Source organism: Oncorhynchus kisutch, linkage group LG5, assembly GCF_002021735.2.
Source record: "Oncorhynchus kisutch isolate 150728-3 linkage group LG5, Okis_V2, whole genome shotgun sequence".
In the NCBI taxonomy this organism is placed as follows: domain Eukaryota; kingdom Metazoa; phylum Chordata; class Actinopteri; order Salmoniformes; family Salmonidae; genus Oncorhynchus; species Oncorhynchus kisutch.
In genome coordinates, this window is record NC_034178.2 from 1,323,827 (window position 1) to 1,345,639 (window position 21,813).

At 44.4% G+C, this 21,813-nt stretch overlaps 1 protein-coding gene across 2 annotated transcripts in view; it reads left to right on the forward strand.

Moving 5' to 3' along the window:
• The window catches only part of LOC109885441 (filamin A-interacting protein 1-like), a 75,017-nt gene extending 53,965 nt beyond the window's left edge, over nt 1-21,052 (forward strand). Inside the window, exons 1-3 of one of the 2 annotated variants that reach the window (XM_020477285.2) lie at nt 8,856-8,998; nt 13,006-15,820; nt 20,001-20,940. In XM_020477285.2, coding sequence (XP_020332874.2) covers nt 13,121-15,820; nt 20,001-20,204 — 2,904 coding nt within the window. In that variant the 5' untranslated portion in view covers nt 8,856-8,998; nt 13,006-13,120 and the 3' untranslated portion in view covers nt 20,205-20,940. Of the gene's footprint in view, nt 1-8,855; nt 8,999-13,005; nt 15,821-20,000 lie in introns of those variants that run through there. The other variant, XM_031823975.1, reaches the window with a different exon arrangement.
• The last annotated feature ends 761 nt before the right edge of the window (nt 21,053-21,813 follow it).

Consider the following 21,813-nt stretch of genomic DNA (forward strand, 5'->3'; position numbering starts at 1 on the left):
CCTAGGAAATGGGGGTTAACTGACTTGTTCAGGGGCAGAACAAAATATTTTTACTTTGTCAGCTCGGGGATTCGATCGAGCAACCTTACTGGCCCAATGCTCTAACCACTACGCTACCTGTCGCCCCTAGTTAGACACAACTGACAGCTGATCTGGATCTATGGATTTCCCAGGCAGACCCAGATCTGTTAGTAATGTCTGTTTATCTCTCCCGTGCTTCCTATACAGTTTAAGAAGCCAAAGCAAAGCAGACACTGCGCTAATCACTGGCTGAGGATAGGGAGTAGAGACCGTGGCAAGCCAGAGCTATAGGAAAATAGCATGTTATGTAGCCTAAGTAGTGTGTTTTCCCCTGCAGTGTACTCTCATAGGATGGCCTAGCTGCTTAGTGGCTGAAGTGCTCTCCAACCGACTGACCACACTTGGGGCCTGCCCATCTGTAGTGTGTATTCCGTATATAGTGCACTACTTTTGACCAGGGCACTGTGCTTTATAAGGAATAGGGTGACATTTGGGATGCAGGGGAAGGCTTATTCCTGCCAGCTCCTCACTAATCTGTATGTAAGAAATCAAATCAAATCAAATGTTATTTGTCACATACACATGGTTAGCAGATGTTAATGCGAGTGTAGCGAAATGCTTGTGCTTCTAGTTCCGACAATGCAGTAATAACGAACAAGTAATCTAACTAACAATTCCAAAACTACTACCTTATACACACAAGTGTAAAGGGATAAAGAATATGTACATAAAGATATATGAATGAGTGATGGTACAGAGCGGCATAGGCAAGATGCAGTAGATGGTATCGAGTACAGTATATACATATGAGATGAGTATGTAAACAAAGTGGCTAGTGGTACATGTATTACATAAAGATGCAGTAGATGATATAGAGTACAGTATATACGTAGACATGAGATGAATAATGTAGGGTATGTAAACATTATATTAAGTAGCATTGTTTAAAGTGGCTAGTGATATATTTTACATCAATTCCCATTATTAAAGTGGCTGGAGTTGAGTCAGTGTATTGGCAGCAGCCACTCAATGTTAGTGGTGGCTGTTTAACAGTCTGATGGCCTTGAGATAGAAGCTGTTTTTCAGTCTCTCGGTCCCAGCTTTGATGCACCTGTACTGACCTCGCCTTCTAGATGATAGCGAGGTGAACAGGCAGTGGCTCGGGTGGTTGTTGTCCTTGATGATCTTTATGGCCTTCCTGTGACATCGGGTGGTGTAGGTGTCCTGGAGGGCAGGTAGTTTGCCCCGGGTGATGCGTTGTGCAGATCTCACTACCCTCTGGAGAGCCTTATGGTTGTGGGCGGAGCAGTTGCCGTACCAGGCGGTGATACAGCCCGAAAGGATGCTCTCGATTGTGCATCTGTAGAAGTTTGTGAGTGCTTTTGGTGACAAGCCGCATTTCTTCAGCCTCCTGAGGTTGAAGAGGCTCTGCTGCGCCTTCTTCACAACGCTGTCTGTGTGGGTGGACCAATTCAGTTGGTCTGTGATGTGTACGCCGAGGAACTTAAAACTTACTACCCTCTCCACTACTGTCCCGTCGATGTGGATAGGGGGGTGCTCCCTCTGCTGTTTCCTGAAGTCCACAATCATCTCCTTAGTTTTGTTGACGTTGAATGTGAGGTTCTTTTCCTGACACCACACTCCGAGGGCCCTCACCTCCTCCCTGTAGGCCGTCTCGTCGTTGTTGGTAATCAAGCCTACCACTGTTGTGTCGTCCGCAAACTTGATGATTGAGTTGGAGGCGTGCGTGGCCACGCAGTCGTGGGTGAACAGGGAGTACAGGAGAGGGCTCAGAACGCACCCTTGTGGGGCCCCAGTGTTGAGGATCAGCGGGGTGGAGATGTTGTTACCTACCCTCACCACCTGGGGGCGGCCCGTCAGGAAGTCCAGTACCCAGTTGCACAGGGCGGGGTCGAGACCCAGGGTCTCAAGCTTGATGACGAGTTTGGAGGGTACTATGGCGTTAAATGCTGAGCTGTACTCGATGAACAGCATTCTCACATAGGTATTCCTCTTGTCCAGATGGGTTAGGGCAGTGTGCAGTGTGGTTGAGATTGCATCGTCTGTGGACCTATTTGGGCGGTAAGCAAATTGGAGTGGGTCTAGGGTGTCAGGTAGGGTGGAGGGGATATGGTCCTTGACTAGTCTCAAAGCACTTCATGATGACGGAAGTGAGTGCTACGGGGCGGTAGTCGTTTAGCTCAGTTACCTTAGCTTTCTTGGGAACAGGAACAATGGTGGCCCTCTTGAAGCATGTGGGAACAGCAGACTGGGATAGGGATTGATTGAATATGTCCGTAAACACACCAGCCAGCTGGTCTGCGCATGCTCTGAGGGTGCGGCTGGGGATGCTGTCTGGGCCTGCAGCCTTGCGAGGGTTAACACGTTTAAATGTTTTACTCACATCGGCTGCAGTGAAGGAGAATCTGCATGTTTTGGTTGCGGGCCGTGTCAGTGGCACTGTATTGTCCTCAAAGCGGGCAAAAAAGTTATTTAGTCTGCCTGGGAGCAAGACATCCTGGTCCGTGACTGGGCTGGTTTTATTTTTGTAATCCGTGATTGTCTGTAGACCCTGCCACATGCCTCTTGTGTCTGAGCCGTTGAATTGCGATTCTACTTTGTCTCTATATTGACGCTTAGCTTGTTTGATTGCCTTGCGGAGGGAATAGCTACACTGTTTGTATTCGATCATGTTTCCGGTCACCTTGCCCTGATTAAAAGCAGTGGTTCGCGCTTTCAGTTTCACACAAATGCTGCCACCAATCCACAGTTTCTGGTTTGGGAATGTTTTAATCGTGGCTATGGGAACCACATCTTCAACGCACATTCTAATGAACTCGCTCACCGAATCAGCGTATTCGTCAATGTTGTTGTTTGACGCAATACGAAACATATCCCAGTCCACGTGATGGAAGCAGTCTTGGAGTGTGGAATCAGATTGGTCGGACCAGCGTTGAACAGACCTCAGCGCGGGAGCTTCTTGTTTTAGTTTCTGTCTGTAGGCAGGGAGCAACAAAATGGAGTCGTGGTCAGCTTTTCCGAAAGGAGAGTGGGAGAGGGCCTTATATGCGTCGCGGATGTTAGAATAGCAATGATCCAAGGTTTTGCCAGCCCTGGTTGCGCAATCAATATGCTGATACAATTTAGGGAGTCTTGTTTTCAGATTAGCCTTGTTAAAATTCCCAGCTACAATGAATGCAGCCTCAGGATATGTGGTTTCCAGTTTGCAAAGAGTCAAATAAAGTTAGTTCAGGGCCATCGATGTGCCTGCTTGGGGGGGAATATATACGGCTGTGATTATAATCGAAGAGAATTCCCTTGGTAGATAATGCGGTCGACATTTGATTGTGAGGAATTCTAAATCAGGTGAACAGAAGGACTTGAGTTCCTGTATGTTGTTGTGACCACACCACGTCTCGTTAACCATAAAGCATACGCCCCCGCCCCTCTTCTTACCAGAAAGATGTTTGTTTCTGTTGGCGCGATGCGTGGAGAAACCAGCTGGCTGCACCGACTCCGATAGCGTCTCTCCAATGAGCCATGTTTCCGTGAAGCAAAGAACGTCACAGTCTCTGATGTCCCTCTGGAATGCTACCCTTGCTCAGATTTCATCAACCTTGTTGTCAAGAGACTGGACATTGGCGAGAAGTATGCTAGGGAGTGGTGCGCGATGTGCCCGTCTCCGGAGTCTGACCAGAAGACCGCTTCGTTTCCCTATTTTACGAAGTCGTTTTTTCTCTTCCCTGATGGCTGTTTCACAGGAGGCACAGTGGATTTCAAAGCCTGGGTCCTGGGGCCATTACAGAGGACCAGGACATATGTCTGTAATGGCCCCAGGACCTCTGTCTGTAATGACCCCAGGACCTCTGTCGGTAAAGGCCCTAGGACCTCTGTCTGTAATGGCCCTAGGACATCTGTCTGTAATGGCCCCAGGACCTCTGTCTGTAATGGCCCAGGACCTCTGTCTGTAATGACCCCAGGACCTCTGTCTGTAATGACCCCAGGACCTCTGTCTGTAATGATCCCAGGACCTCTGTCTGTAATGATCCCAGGACCTCTGTTTGCAATGGCCCCAGGACCCCTGTTTGTAATGGCCCCAGGACCTCTGTTTGTAATGGCCCCAGGACCTCTGTTTGTAATGGCCCCAGGACCTCTGTTTGTAATGACCCCAAGCCCTCTGTCTGTAATGGCCCCAGGACCTCTGTTAGTAATGACCCCAGGACCTTTTAATGGCCCCAGGACCTCTGTTTGTAATGGCCCCAGGACCTCTGTTTGTAATGGCCCCAGGACCTCTGTCTGTAATGGCCCCAGGACCTCTGTTTGTAATGGCCCCAGGACCTCTGTTTGTAATGGCCCCAGGACCTCTGTTTGTAATGACCCAAAGCCCTCTGTCTGTAATGGCCCCAGGACCTCTGTCCGTAACTGCCCCAGGACCTTTTAATGGCCCCAGGTCTCAGGACCTATGTCTGTAATGGCCCCAGGACCCAGGCTTTGAAATCCACTGTGCTTCCTGTGAAACAGCCATTGGAAACATCCTCCTCCAAAGCACTCCAGAGTTGCAGCATCAGTCCAAACACTTGAGAGGTAATTATTATCAGCTACCTGCACCCAGAAATGGCAACAGACACACACCACAGCCCTATCGACACACACACACACACACACACACATACACACACACACACACACACTCTAATGCGAACATTCACACACACACACACACACACACACACACACACACACACACACACACACACACACACACACACACACACACACACACACACACACACACACTCACACTCACACGCACCCGTCCTCTCACCACAGGTTAGAACAAGAGTGTGTCCTTCATGAGGTGGTGGCAGTTATTTTGTCCTAAATTATGGCCTGTTTGGTGTCGCTCTTCAAATTCAACTGTTACATTGTCAATTTTATATATACAGTATCAGTCAAAAGTTTGGACACACCTAATCATTCAAGGGTTTTTCTTTATTTTTACTATTTTCTACATTGTAGAGTAATAATGAATAACCTGGTCTGTGATTCATGTAGACTTACCTTGGCATGACGTTTTGATAGCCTGGTCTGTGATTCATGTAGACTTACCTTGGTATGACGTTTTGATAACCTGGTCTGTGATTCATGTAGACTTACCTTGGTATGACGTTTTGATAACCTGGTCTGTGATTCATGTAGACTTACCTTGGTATGACGTTTTGATAACCTGGTCTGTGATTCATGTAGACTTACCCTGGCGTGACATTTTGATAACCTGGTCTGTGATTCATGTAGACTTACCCTGGCGTGACGTTTTGATAACCTGGTCTGTGATTCATGTAGACTTACCTTGGTATGACGTTTTGATAACCTGGTCTGTGATTCATGTAGACTTACCCTGGCGTGACGTTTTGATGACCTGGTCTGTGATTCATGTAGACTGACCCTGGCGTGACGTTTTGATGGTCTGGTCTGTGATTCATGTAGACTTACCCTGGCGTGACGTTTTGATGGTCTGGTCTGTGATTCATGTAGACTGACCCTGGCGTGACGTTTTGATGGTCTGGTCTGTGATTCATGTAGACTTACCCTGGCGTGACGTTTTGATAACCTGGTCTGTGATTCATGTAGACTCAGCCTGACAATATGAAAATAACTTGATCAAAGTTACCTTGTCCGAGGTAGATTTGCGCGGCTATCAAAACGTCACGCCAGGGTAAGTCTACATGAAACACAGACCTTATTTGAAGTAGTTTTAAAATCCCAGATGGAAATGGTGAAAAAACTATTGGAACCATTTCTGTTTTTTATGACTCATGCTGTGGTACTCAATACTATATATTATTTAACGCTGATACACTTCTATTAGGGAGCCTGTTTCTAAGACAGTAGAACTAAAGCAGCCTACAGGATGGCCAGACTCCACAGACATTCAGGTTATTGTGTAACGAGGTCAAAGGATCCCAGACTCATTCTGGCCTACTACATAGTCAGTTCAGCCTTTACACAAACACGAAGAAGACAGACAGAGAGAGAGAGAGGGAGAGAGACATGTGGATTTGATTAAGGGACTAGTGATGTCATATGTGTCAGGTACTCAGGCCCCAGGCATGGATTGAGTATTATGCAAACATGTGTCTCAGTCTGCATACTCCCATAGCACTAACAGTCTGCATACTCCCACAGCACCAACAGTCTGCATACTCCCACAGCACTAACAATCTGCATACTCCCACAGCACCAACAGTCTGCATACTCCTACAGCAGTAACAGTCTGCATACTCCCACAGCACTAACAGTCTGCATACTCACACAGCAGTAACAGTCTGCATACTCCCACAGCAGTAACAGTCTGCATACTCCCACAGCACTAACAATCTGCATACTCCCACAGCAGTAACAGTCTGCATACTCCTACAGCAGTAACAGTCTGCATACTCCTACAGCACTAACAGTCTGCATACTCCTACAGCAGTAACAGTCTGCATACTCCCACAGCACTAACAGTCTACATACTCCTACAGAACTAACAGTCTGCATACTCCTACAGCAGTAACAGTCTGCATACTCCTACAGCACTAACAGTCTGCATACTCCTACAGCAGTAACAGTCTGCATACTCCCACAGCACTAACAGTCTGCATACTCCTACAGCACTCACAGGAGGGAGAGAGTCCATTTGTAATCTCGGGGCACGGTTTGATTCCCAAATGGTGGGTCATGGTGGTTCTTCCTATATGGTATAGAACTTGTGGCTTGAAACATTGGTTTTATTCACTTGGCAAGTCTCAAGAGAAGGTCACTTGAACCAATCATGTCTTACAAAGGCCTGATAAAGACGTAAGACCTTTAAAATACCTATATAAATGCTTTACAAATCATGTATATACGAAAATGTCATAGAGATAAGCGTTTTTCAGCACAACACACTATGGGAGCCGTGGATACACATGTAGCTCTAAGATTGTGTGTTCATGGGAAATGTTCTCTGAAACCACACATTTTCACTCAATCTAGCTGATTCATAATACTCTACATTCCATTTCGGAGTATCAGAGGAAGACTCATGTACCAAGACATTACATAAAACAGGGATGTTTTTCCACTATTTATAATTTGGCAGATGCTTCACATAGAGAAAATGTTTGTGTGGCCAACTTTCATGTTCAATGAAGAACATCTGGGATTGGGAGCACTCTGTCTAGGATGTGTTGGAAATGTACAGATTCAGAAATAGACAAACCCTAATTGGGCTTTCTAAATGAAGGAATGTGTTTACGTCAAGAACAAACAAATTGTTACAAAAATTCTAGAAAGATCATGACATAGTCAAATGTAATCAGTATTTGGTTCTTCGGTCCGTTGTATAATCTGGGTTATCACCACAAAATGTTCTCAAGAAACTGGATCGCACCATGTCAAATGACGTATTTGTTTCATTGTGGTTGCTGCCATTTTCAAACCACTAACAAGGAGGGAGGGGGTTGTTTTGCTACTTGCTCTCTGGCCTTCCATGGACATCTCTATTCTATATTGTCTTGGCAGTATTTCCTCATTGTCTACAGCTTGGCAACCAAGCTTTGGCGCCCATTGTGAAGCTGTGACATCTGATTTAGAGGATTTTGGGACAGGAAATGTCCCAGTGATTCCTTGATTCCTCCTAACGAGGATGATTGATGTCATGTTACGTCCGTGCTGATGCTGTGAACTCCATTGTTTCAGCGAACAGCTGATGTTCTGTCCGACGACAATAGGGACATTGAACCGATACGGGAGGATAATTTACTCAATGGTCTCTATTAGCAGGCTATATCCAGTATTTTGGCCCGCTGAACTTAATGCATTTGGGTACTAGCTTAGGATGAGTGTAGTTCGCTGACAGCTATTTAGTGTGAATCTATCATTTTGCTTATGTGAAGTGGAGAGAGGAATCTTGGTATCAAGGGAAAGATAGGCACACTGTAGAATAGACTGAGCAATGAGCCGTCTGTGATAATACAGAGGGCTGTAAATGTGAATTGTGAGATGTACTGTAAATGTGAATTGTGAGATGTACTGTAAATGTGAATTGTGAGATGTACTGTAAATGTGAGGATCGTTTCTAGATGAACGGTCATGTTGAAATCCCGGCAATAAAAGTCCAGACAGCACTCGATTAGCAGTCCCTAATAACAGTCTTACAGACAATCCAACATTATGGATTAGTGGTGTCATACACTGTTGCGGTATGTTTGTGTTGTTGATTGTGTGAAGTGTTGCATGTAAATGTTTGGCGTGTTTCTAATTCGGTTCGGCTCTAATAGTGTATTACAAGAATAAATTCCAAACACACACAGATTTCCTTACTAAACACGGTTGTCGGTCAAGTTAATTTAGTCTTTTTTTCTTCAGTTGAATCAATGACTCTTACTGAGGAAAGTCAGAAGGAAATGTTGTAACCTAAATCGCTTGTCTCTCCTCACCCTCTGCCTCTGGAGTATAGACAGACCAGAGAGAGCAGATATTTCACACGTTACAGACGTCACTCAACACTTTTCCTCTCTGTTCTTGTTTTAAGGCCCACGCCACACCTAGGTGGACAAACACACACACACACACATACGCTTAAGCCCACATGCAAAGAATCTCTCTCTCTCACACGCACACACACACTCACCGTTTTGAGAGGCAGGGAGGCTGTACAACACACACACACACACACACACACACACACACACACACACACACACACACACTGGAGTACACACCCCTTTGAGAGTCAGGGAGGCTGTACAACACAAAGTTCCATATAAGGGCATGTTGATGATGTAATGCTCCATAGGCAGGGAGCATGCAGTGAGACATATCTTATTGTTTGGTCTCCCTGCTGGAATGTCCACATCACAGACCGCTGTGTGAGAGCTGAGAGACAGAGAGAGTACGGCAACATAATGAGCTTCAATCACTGAGGCTGCCACCAGACAGATCTATGGAACAGGTAGGAGGCAAAGCAACTTTAACTCAACTTAGCTGCTCTGTTGGTTTGTTATGGAGCACTGTGACTGAGTGCAAGGGGGAAAGTACAGCTTTGATATTGACATTCAGTTGGATTAGTGTAAAGAATTTATATCTGACTCTGAGAAAGTTGTGTCTTTTGGGATACAACTATAGGCAATCTATTAGAAATAAAGGTTTCATTCAACAAGTTCATGAAAAAATGGTGAAACAATTTTGACCAATTTCAGTCTGATATTTTGGAAACTGTGATTACAATTAAACGGATGCTGAGTACAGTATCTAAATATTGTAACAATTTGTGCACAATGTTTATTCCCTAACTGTGATTTTTAAATGTACCATTGAGGGAGGACATTGATAGAAGCTGATTCCGTGTGTGAGTTAAAGCTATGGGTAATTCAGTGGTTCATTTCCTAAGTGTAGTTGAACGGGCCACTCAACACTCACACGACACTCTAATGTCTGTGAGAATCCGGGGGAAATGTGCATGGTGAAATCAAAAAGATGGTCATTGTTATTTGAACCTGCTCTCCTGTGAAAAATGAATCACTTCTGAGTGATACATTTATGAACCAACAAGTTAAGTTTGAACATAAACTCAGATATTACAATGAATTCAACAACCTCAAAAATATACATATATTTTTTGATGAGCTATTGATTGTGTAACATACAGCATAGCCAGCTAAACCCCTAAAATGTAACAATTAAAAATAAAACCTTTAACTAGCACAGTCATTCAACTGAAGGCATACAAATATTGCCTATAATTTTATGAGCCCATACTGCTTACTGATTGCCCTCTGCTGGACGTAAGCTGTCCAGCTTCCTATGTCTCTTTCATGAAGCATTCCAGGAATAATTCTCCTAACAAACTGACTGCTTCTATCTATTTACACTTAAAACAGGGTTCAGGATCAAACATGAACAGATCATTGTTTTATAATGTCTTTTGTAAATGATGTGTATGCTCCCGTGTGAAAGAGGCCTAGAACCTTGGTCTCAATGAGACTCCCTGTTAATATAAATGTCAAATAAAATCTGGTGTTTTAAGGGAAAGGGCAGGATATGGACCTATAACAAGGGCATTGTCTTGGACATTGACTTCTAAAACATACACACAGAATACTGGCATGTCCTGTATCATCTCAGCAGCAGCGCTGTTTACAGAGTCTGAGCCATAGTTTCCAGCTCTGAGGACACAGCTGCTTATTTAAATGTGAGGAAAAGCCCTCTGTGGCCTTCGCCATAATGGTGGGCATGGTGACATCCTGCTGCCGGCTGTGTGTGTGTGTTTTCCCCTCTGCATGCTGATGTTGCTCAGAAGAGGTCAGTAGGTGAATGGTTGGTTTTGGGTTAATAGCCATCTGCACCCACACCCATTTCTTAACTGCTTACCATGCAGAAGGCATCACTCTATTTTCCATGACATAGAAACTCCTTATGGGAATGTACCGTTTTAGACAGACTGACTCTATTTGGAAAATTGGCAGTGATAAAATAATTTGTCCAATCAAGTGTGGCCTTTACCGTACCTCGTAATCAACATTCCGGTAAAATCCCAAAGTTAATCACGCAATAGAATTATTTCATCTAGAATAGGATTTGATCGTTTTTCAATGATTAATTAACAAAGTCGCTGTTCTCTGCAGCTGACATCTTGTATAACCAAGTTTGATGGCAAAGTGGTATAAGGATGAACTGGGTAAACTAGTACATCATTCATTGGCAAACGTTGAGAATTTCAAGTGGTAGCCTTCAAGCCCCTCGTATTCCCCTTTCGACCATATCGTCACAGTTGACTCACTGGCAGTTCAACTTCTGCTCTCCCAAGTTGTGTTATTCGATTGTCAAGTCCCACTAGTCCAGCAGAATTCTGAGTCCATGGGAAACAGAATCCAATGACTGTCCCTTAGGAGGGACACAGTATTCTCATGTCAAGCGATTAGGATCCTAGGGAACACATGTAATTCCTCTCCAGAGACATCATATAGCCTACTATGTCTTGGCTGATCTCAAGCACCTGATTAATAATACATGGAAGTTTCCCTGAATGTATCTTCTGTTTCCATAATGTATCTTCACAATGTAACCCTCTGTGATTAACTAGCAGAGTCTAAAGTCCAGGACCTCGGCTCACATTCTGTTCTGGTTTGATTACATCACTGGGAAAACGGAGCATAACTGGCTAGTGCAGATAACTGCTAGAGTAAACAAGGATACAAATAAAGCAGTCTAGCTCTAGCTACATTCTAGCTACATTTGCAGGCCTTTATATGGCTGCCACTCCTCCGCTCTGCCCTGACGTCTCAGCAAATGTTAATAGAATATCATGATTTAGATGATTTTTTCTAAATGATAGTTTCTGCCAGAAAGACATGTCTTAGAATATTGTAGAACTGACTACCACACATTCCCATTGTGAACTTTCTCAGTGGGACACTAGAGGCCTTTACAAAACGCCTCCCCATCTGATGCTTTCCTACTGTACATTAACTTCAAGCTGATCAGCTTTGATCATCAGATCTCTGGCACAGTGGAACATGTGGAACATCATGGGATTAACATCATAGGGCATAGGACAGCCCCAGCCCTACCATGGACCTGCCTTAGCCCCAGTTCTACCAGCTACCATGCTGACATCATGTTCCTCTACAGGAGACTAGGTGTAATTAGTGATCCCTGAGAGAGGCCCTCTGTTTATCCAGCCAGGCTGTAATTGCCTCTGGAAGCAGGGGGGATTCCTTTAAATATATAACCAGAGAGTCAGGGAGGCAGGGGGTAGTAGAGGAACCCCTTAATTAGGGGATTGTTCCATGCCAATGCGACATCTGTGCTAGCACGCTGGCAGCTGCACATTCAGCAGTCATAACATCCCCTCCGACGCTGCCTGGAGCGGAGGCACACTGGCCCGGTGCGATGCATGCCCTGCCAGCTACCGTGACCCCAGCTTCCCCCGTGATTCTGTTACATATGCTGTATATACAGTAGACTGTACATTTACACTGGGCATACACCTACACACATGCTCACAAGTACACACTATGAACTCAATATCACTCTAGATGTTAAAATAACTGCAATGTAAGCTTAGTGGTTTCTTTAAGCAGGGTAGGTGCTTCTAACAGGTATGAAAGAGGGCTGTATTCACTGGGACATTTCAAAAACAGCAGTGTGGTTGAATACGGGTTTAGTCTTCAGTTTGATGGGGACTGATGGGAGTATTCTTGTCAGATAGGGGTCAGGGTAAACATTCAGCATTCTAGAAAAGTCTAGCCACCACAGTCAAAGATCAGAGTGCATTTGGAGGGAACATCCTCACACAGTACAAACACTGCATTTTGTCCATTCTCTATTATTTTTCTTCTTTCATGTAACAGTAGATAAGCAATACAGGACATCAGTAATCAGTCATGCAAATCCCAATAAGAGTAATCTAGATAGTCAATTTGTATAGGAATGACCGTAAGAAGTACTATTTTGGACTTTTACTATGGGGTGTAGAGTTTCCAACCCATATGAGAGTTAACTGCTATCGGGGGACCTTAAAAGGAACACACTGCAAGTGTATGTCAGGCTACCGACTTGGGGAAGTTAGCACAGTTATATTTATGATCTGTTAAAGTTTCCATTACATAAAATGTCAAACCCCTTCAGAAATCCATTCAGTATGGTCAGACAAATGTGACACCCATGAGTGTTTATGGTGTGTCTGCATTCCTACTAATAATAGGCCCGATGGCACTTTGGGAATAAGAATTAGACACATTTGACACTACACAAGCAAACAACGAATGACAATTTTCTACCAAGCTGATACACTGTATATTGTTTGTTATATTATTGATGTCGTGTTATGTTGCTCCCTGTGTCATCCATCACCTTCTCCACCCATGTGTCAGTTGACCAATGTGTGTATCAGTGAAAAGTTCAACATGATTTTTTTATACAAACTTTTTTTCTCTTCTTCTTGTGTTTTTCTTTCAGACTGAAGTTGCTCATTGACCAGGAAAAGGCCTATCAGGAAAGGAAAGAGGAGGAGAACAACAAGAAGGTCACCAGCCTAAAGGAGGAGCTGACCAAGCTGAAGTCGTTTGCGTTGATGGTCGTGGACGAGCAGCAGCGCCTCACAGAGCAATTGACCCAACAGACTGCTAAGGTCCAGGAACTGACCGCCAGCGCCTCCCACACCCAGGAAGAGCTGAGCTGTGCTAATGCAAAGGTGCAAGAGGGGGAGGATAAAGTTTTTCACTTGGAGACAGAGCTAGGCAACCAAGCTAGTCGCTTTCACCAGGAACAGGAGACCATGACAGCCAAACTGACCAGCGAGGATACCCAGAACCGGCAGCTCAAGCAGAAATTGTCCACACTCAGCCGGCAGCTGGATGAACTGGAGGAGACCAACAAGACCCTCCGGAGGGCCGAGGACGAGCTCCAGGAGCTGAGGGACAAGATCAGCCGCGGGGAATGTGGCAACTCTAGCCTCATGGATGAGGTGGAGGAGTTACAGAAAAGGGTTCTGGAGATGGAGGGGAAGGACGAGGAGCTGGTCAGAATGGAGGACCAGTGCAGGGACCTCAACAAGAAGCTGGAGAAGGAAGCCAGCCAAAGCCGTAGCCTGAAGGCTGATGTGGACAAGCTGAACCACAGGATCATGGAGCTGGAGAAACTAGAGGATGCGTTCGGCAAGAGCAAACAGGAGTGCAACGCGCTAAAGTGCAATCTGGACAAAGAGAGGACAGTGTCAAATGTTCTGTCCAGAGAGATGGACATCCTGAAAGCGAGGGTCAAAGAACTGGAGGCCGTGGAGGTTCAGCTGGAGAAGACCGAGCTTACACTAAAGGAAGACCTCACCAAGCTGAAGACGCTGACGGTCATGCTGGTGGATGAAAGGAAGACCATGGCTGAGAAACTGAAAGCGATGGAGGACAAGGTCCATAACAGCACTGGCAAACTGCAAGCTGAGCAGGACAAAGTCACAACAGTAACAGAGAAGCTTATTGAGGAGAGCAAGAAAGCCCTAAGGTTGAATGCTGAGCTTGAGGAGAAAATGTGTGGCGCCACCAAGGACAGGGATGAACTCAAGGCCAAGCTCCAAGCTGAGGAGGAAAAGAGCAACGACCTGCAGTCCAAAGTTACCATGATAAAGAAGAGGTTGCAGTCAATGGAAGCTGCAGAGAGGGAATTTCTGAGGAACAAAGCCAAAGAGGAAAACATCAAGGCGCCCATCGCCAACCGCTCCCAACAAGAGGACTACAAAGTCAAAGACCTTACGCAGGAAGTTGAGCGCCTGAGGCGAAAACTTAAAGATATGAAGGTTGTCGAAGATGACTTGTTGAAGACTGAGGATGAGTTTGAGTCAATGGAGAAGAGATACTCCAGGGAACAAGAGCGAGCAAAGGCCTTGATGGAGGAGTTGGAAATATCCAGAAATGAGCTCTTAAAATACCAACTGGCAGAGAAGCAAGAGTCCAACCAGGAGCACATCCTCTACAAGCGTCTGAAAGAGGAAGAGGCCAAGTCCAGTCATCTGACCCGAGAGGTGGCGGCCCTAAAAGAGAAGATCCATGAATATATGGGCACAGAGGAAAACATATGTCGCATGAAAAATGACCACTCCACCTTGCAAAGAAAACTGACTCTGCAAGAGGTGAAAAATAAAGAACTGGCCAGAGAGATGGAGACCCTCAATCGGGAGCTGGAGCGATACCGTCGCTTCAGCAAAAGTCTCCGCCCAGGCATGAACGGCAGACGTTTCTCAGACTTACAGGTGTGCACCAAGGAGGTACAGACAGATCTAGCAGACCACCTTCGACCCAACTACAAGAGCATCGCCCCACTGGAGCGGGCCGTGGTGAACGGAAAACTGTACGAAGAGAGTGACTCTGGGGACGATCCAAACTACAACAATGAGCTGCCCCTCGCCCAATGTAACCCCTCCCTCTTCAACAATGTCAACAACCTCAACAACAACATCAGGAGAGTCCCCTTTCTCAAAACCAAAGAAAGCCACAACCCAGTCAATGGCAAAGTGCAGGTTCCCAGACAGAATGGGAACCATGTGCAGCAAGGAGACGTGTTTCTGACACACAGCCCCGGGCAACCACTGCACATCAAGGTAACCCCAGACCACGGGCATAACATGGCCATGCTAGAAATCACCAGCCCCACCGCAGAAAACACCCAGTCATACACCAGCACTGCAGTCATCCCCACAAGCGGAGGTCCACCCAAACAAAGAATCACCATAATTCAGAACGCATCCATCTCCCCGACTACCAGAAACAAAGGTCAAAGGTCCCCCTCGTCAGATGGTTCCCCCTGCACTCCTGATCGAGCCATATCTCCCTTCACCATGACCACCTACTCTAGAGCGATGACCCCAGACTCCTCTGGGTCGGTCACTCCAGACAGGGCTATGTCACCCATCCAGATCGTGTCGGTCACAACAGGCACTCCTGACCGGTCCCTATTCACGGAGCCAGTAGAGGTCATGGGAGGTCATGCAGTCTTCAGGGTGACACCAGAGAGGCAGAGCAGCTGGCAGGTTCAGAGGTCCAACAGCTCCGGCCCCAACGTCATCACTACGGAGGACAACAAAATCCACATTCACTTAGGGAGCCCCTTCATTCAGAGCTTAAACACTACACCCCAGCCTGTGAGCCCATGCTACTCACCTGGGCAGGAGCAGAGATCTCCTGTATCATCCAATGGTACCCCTGTCAAAGGCAACAGCAAAATCACAAGTAGCATCACTATAAAGCCAACATCCACCCCAAACAAAAGGCCTTCACAAATTACAGTAAGTAATGCCTATGACTGACTGATTCCCCATCCCAAGAGACCTCACCCCATTAGTAAACCCTAGTTTGTCCGTCTCCCATTACCACCACCTATCCCAACCCAACCTCCTCAGTCCCTAGTCATCCGATCTTGATCCATCCACCTCCATTTGACTTGATCTGTATGAAGAGAGGCCGACCTCTGTTTGTGATTGGGGTTTGTTTGTTTGGTTCTGTTTGGAAAGATGTTTGCATGCATGAATTGTCATTCAAATACAAAACAGAACAATAACCCTTTGAAGGCACTTGTAGTAAGAAACGTTTACTGAACACCGGGGTAACTTTACTGTATATGCTATTTGGTAAAAATACCATGTACTAAGACTATTCACTGATGGACCGTTTCAATTGTGTTTAAACTTCATATTACACAACTTGCATTTTGTTTAAGCTGATTTATTTTCTAAATATTAAAGTGTGCAAAAGTTATGTTTTAGTTTGTCATCCATGCTTGCATATTTCATTTACTCATTCAGAAGTGGTAAACCCTGCATGCTGAATGATGAAAATGAGGAATATATTTCAAGGTTAAAATATATTTTTTATGTTTTTATTTATGCATGTTTTCTAACTTCTAGTTTTTATATTTTATTTGTTCATTGTGATCTTATTTTAACTGCTCAAGTGCTGCCTTAACCATTTGAAATAGTATTCAATCAATACAACCTCTGATAGCAGTCCATTGTCCTTCAACCATCAAGACACACACATGCAATGAATAGGACATTTTAGAGACACTTCATTTATGTTTTTTACTAGCAGGACTCTCAGAAGAACTCTTGTGTGAACATCCAGAATTTATTAGAAAATGAAAAAAAGGCCAGGGAATTCTGACATGTGTTTTCTTGGCTGAGTTAAATTCATAGGCTGGTGATGTCATAGTTTCTCCTTCTATCCCAAACACAAAAACCCAGTTACCAAGAGTAAAGACTAGCATGAGTGAATTTGAAGTTCCTCTTTAATGATACCATGGAAAGTACATGTAAGTCAGCTTGGACGAACAAGAGGTGCTTTAACTATTGAGGGTCTTCTCCAAGTGGATGTTTCTTTGCTGCAACTCTCTGCATCAATTTGAATCAATATTCTTTACGTTCATCATAGTGTTGTATGATTCTTTTGCAAATACATACAGTTGTTTTAATGGCAAATTATCATGCGACCTACACAACAATGTAAATAGATTGCAGTAGAGGAATGAAGAAAAACCCCACTCATCCCTCAAAGCACTGGCTTATCACGAAGAGACTTCTGAGTGACACTGGTAATATAAAGCTCACCTGAATGAAGCATAAATGTGTCAGATCCATTCACACATGTGAAAATGCACACCCAATCCAAATACCCTCTGTATCACTATAAAGAGGTGTCTATGTCAAGCTTTAAATCGATTCAGGCTGGGAGCGTTGACATTTGAAAACAGGATCCCAATCTCTCAATGCCCAAGAATAATTTGCAGGCTAAACAAGATGCTATTCATTCAAGGGATCAGAGGAGCTGTGTCCTTAAATATCCTCCATTTCATTATCTATCTGATCGTACTTATTCACATCTAGTGAGGTCATTGTTTGAGCCAGGCAGATCACATGTTCTGATGTAAAAATAACATCACAGTCCATATCGAATGAGAGCAAAGTGCAAGTAGTATGGATGATGGCTTCATAGTCTGACACACCCTTTCCTTTCTTATATCTCACTTGACGCATGACCTTTGGCATGTCAGCTAAATCTAAGGTCTATGTAAGCTATACAATCACACAGCACCATCATCCACTGTGCTGTTTTTCAATACAGAAAGGATAGTAGCCAATCAGAGGCGAGACTAATCGTCAGTGTACATCACAGGCTAACCTAATGTAGCAGGCGTAAAAAGACGCCTGAGCGGAGTTCCCACATCCGTTATTCAGGGGAAACAGAAGTTAGGTTGAAAATATTGTATCCCTGAAAACCGGATGTAAGTGCTTTCTGGCGACCCTGCAAAGGCTAATCCCAGGCTATTTTAGGAGTTGATGGGATTCACGTGTAGTTTACATTAACGGTCATCATCACAATGGTATCCAAACACCTTGACCGATAGGCCCAATGAACAAGGAGAGGAAGATAAACGGACAGGGCAGGGCCCATTTCAAACAAAGGCCTCATATTGTGAACTAAAGAGGATCCTGAGGCTCAGTAGTGTGCTGTGAAATAGTGTCTCGCACCACAATCCAAGCACCAAACAAATCCTGTGTTTTGTTGCCATGGAGAGAACCCTGCACCTTTGCCAGTATTGCAGAACGCAGGCCGGCCTAGTGAACTGCAGGCTGGTCTGTCCGTGGCAGAGGAAGTGCTTACTCTAGTACTCCTGTTGCATGCCTCCAAAGGGAGGAGGCTTATAATTAAAGGTCATTCCGTGTAAAATCAACATGGCCCCCTGACATGACCCACACAGATTTTCTGGTCCATTAACCTCATTTTCAAAACACATTTCAAATTTATGTCCTGCATGGATTTAAGGACATGGTTCATTGCACGTTTCAGAATTAATCTTCGAAACCATAAAACACTTATACACTCACTTACAGTTGGTCTTTAACAGCGTTTAACCACTCACTCCTTGGACTGGTAGATTCACTCAATAGCTTTCGGTATGTAACTGGAGTGTCTCACAAGAGCTCTCTCTCAGAGAAAGAAAGAGTGATGAAATAAGCTGCAATGTTAAAACTACATTATAATAACCTATATTGCGCAACAGGTCTGGGAGAATGCCTTAATGTGCAAAATGAACCTGCCTCACCAATGACACCCTATTCCCTATGTAGCACACTACTTCATCCTCTATACCCCTTCTTGTCTTTCTTTGCTCTAAGCGCCCTCATCATCATCCCTCTAGTCTCACATACAGTTACATTAAAGCCAGAGGAGAAAGAGAGAGTTTTCTTTAACTGAGCAGAGAGACAGAGGGTTAAACTGAACAGAGAGAAAGAGAGAGGGGTTTAAATTGAGCAGAGCGAGAGGGGGGTTTAAACTGAGCAGAGAGAGGGATCAGAGAGGGGTTTAAACTGAGTAGAGAAAGTGGGGTTTAAAATGAGCAGAGAGAAAGAGAACGAGAGAGAGGTAGAGAGGGATTTAAACTGAGTAGAGAGAGAGAGCGTGGGGTTTAAACTGACAAAGAGAGAGTGGGGTTTAAACTGAGTAAGAGAGAGAGAGAGAGAGAGGTTTAAACTGAGCAGAGAGAGAGAGGGGGGTCTAAACTGAGCAGAGAGAAAGAGAGAGAGGGGGGAGAGGGATTTAAACTGAGTAGAAAGAGCGTGGGGTTTAAACTGAGCAGAGAGAGAGTGGGGTTTAAACTGAGCAGATGGAGAGAGCGGGGGTTAAACTAAGCAGAGAGAGAGAGGAGTTTATACTGGGCAGAAAGAGAGAGGGTTTTAAACTGGGCAATACCTGGGGTTTAAACTGGGCAATAACTGGGGTTTAAACTGAGCAAAGAGAGAGGGGGGGGTTTAGACTGAGTAGAGAGGGAGGTTAGACTGAGCAGAGAGGGGTTTAAACTAAACGCAGAGGGATGACAAACATGAAGAGCTCCTATGGTGACATCACCTTCTGGCAGAGCTGAGACGGAGCGCTAGGAGCATTAGATGACAGTTTAAGCTGATTGTGCAGTAAACAACACAATGATGCAAACCCCACGGGAGACATTTCCTGTGACTGTTTTGGCAGTTGGGGCTAAAACACGATCCAATACCTGTCTACAAACATTTTCCCTCCCCACTCTCTCTTATAAGCCTTCGTTGGGAGCAAAACAATTACTTGTGTCTGAATAACTCTATAAACTCCAAAGATGGTTTCAGAAAGGGAATCGTGGATTTCTTTAGTTCCATTCTTTACAGAGGTCGGTTGTGTTGAAAAAATGGTCAAAGCTTTACTTAAAGAGTAATGTTTTATTAGTCTACTTGTTATACTGCACACATACATGAGCCTGTACATGTCTTAATTAGCATGTAATGGTTTATTTTGTAATGTGTTTTGTCAAAAATGGCTAGATATTTGCTACTGTATGCCAAAAAACATAATTTGGCACCATCTTGTGGTCAGTTTGATAAACAACCTACAGTTATATATCGTAAGGATATTGATCCCTTTTTTCTCTCTGTCTATTCTCAGATCCCCTTGGAAGCATTCCGACGCCCAGGTCCAACCAGGATCCCCAAACCTAAAGCCTACGGTACAAAAGGAACAAACCAGGCCAATCCAGGGCAGAGCAATAAAGGACAGCCCCAGACAGCTCTCTCCTCAGAGAAGACCCTGCTGGGTACTCAGAGTGCAGCCAACAACCTAAATGTGGTCAACCGCCCCACTAGAATATAATGTCACACACTTGGATGTATCATCGCATTATGATCTCAATTATGATGTATTCCTGTTGCTACAAAGACTTCTGCTTTTGTGTGCCTCGGTATTGATAATGAAAACACCAAAATAGGAAGATGAGTAGGCCTAGGTTAACTAGCATACGTGTTTCACAAAGAAAAATTCACTGATCTGTCTGTGTAAGCAGCAGGGGCACAACTTTTACTGGGGACAGGGTTTTATAATTGGAATGTGATACAAAACAAGGCAGTGGGGTACTTTAGGACCATGCAGACGCCTCCGAGCGGTCGGGTAGAAAAAAATACAATATATATATAAATATATATATATATATGCGCGTGTCCCCACCTCTAAAACCAAAGTTGCGCCCCTGGTGAGCGGTAATTGCAATAATTGATCAATTATGAGATATATATATGTATATATATATATATGTATATACATATATATAAGCTACTGTTATTGCTAATACCATTAAAATATGAATGTGTATTATCCCCTTGAAACATGAACTGTATTGCTATTTTAATGTGGTAGACCTATCTAATTTACATCCACTACTTAATTAGTCTAATTCTATGAGTGGCAAAAAAAGGAATGCTATTAACAGTTTCAATAATGTACATGTGTATTATTGGTATTTTATGTTGAATGCGACCTCCTCAGTGATGATCTCTGAAATGTAATGATCAGACTATTAATTGGTTATCAATAAATATTGTTTTTATACCTACATATACATATACATATACACATTTACATTTTATTTTATATATAAGAAACCCAGCTTGCTCTGCCTGAAATATAGAACATTAAAACAACTCCCAATCTGGTGGGAATATGAATTGTGCCACCTCATATATATATATATTTTTAAATGGGTAATTATCACAGTATTCCATCACAGAATTTCACCACTGTGTAAATGCAGGCCTACCTGTATATCAGAGGATCTCATCATGGTTCACTTCAAAATGACATCCTCCAATTGCAATGCACACACCTGTTTCGACGATGACCAATCATGTTGATGGGTCAGTCAGGTGATCAGAAAACCACACCTTCGTGGTTCATTCTTTGCGGGAGATGCTGATTATCTGTGAAGTTCTCTTAGCAGTAGCCTCCAACATGTTATATGAGGTACTCCAAATTCATGCCCGGGTGAGACAGATGGGTATCCAGATAGGTTTCGATTTGGTCCCAGCCCATGTGGTGGTGGAAGGGAATGAGGAAGTAGATGTTCTGGCTAAACAGGCCCTTAGGAGAGAGGAGGTGGATGTGGAGATGCCGATAAGCAAGGAAGAGGCTTAAGCGAGATATAACGACAGTCGTGGTGCAGAGATGGCAGGAGCAGTGGAACAGCAACACTAAGGGCAGGCATCTATTCCAAGTACAGAGGAAAGTTGGGGAGGGGAGGACGGCAGGAAGAGAGAAGAGAGGAGCACATCTTTACAAGGCTAAGGGTGGGACACTGCAGGTTGAATAAGACATTAAATGTGATAGGAAAGAGTCCAACAGGAAGTGGTACTATAGGTAGTACAGCTAAGACCAGACTTTTTCCTAGTAGGTTAGGACAATTTACGCAGCAGGTTAAGATAATTAACGT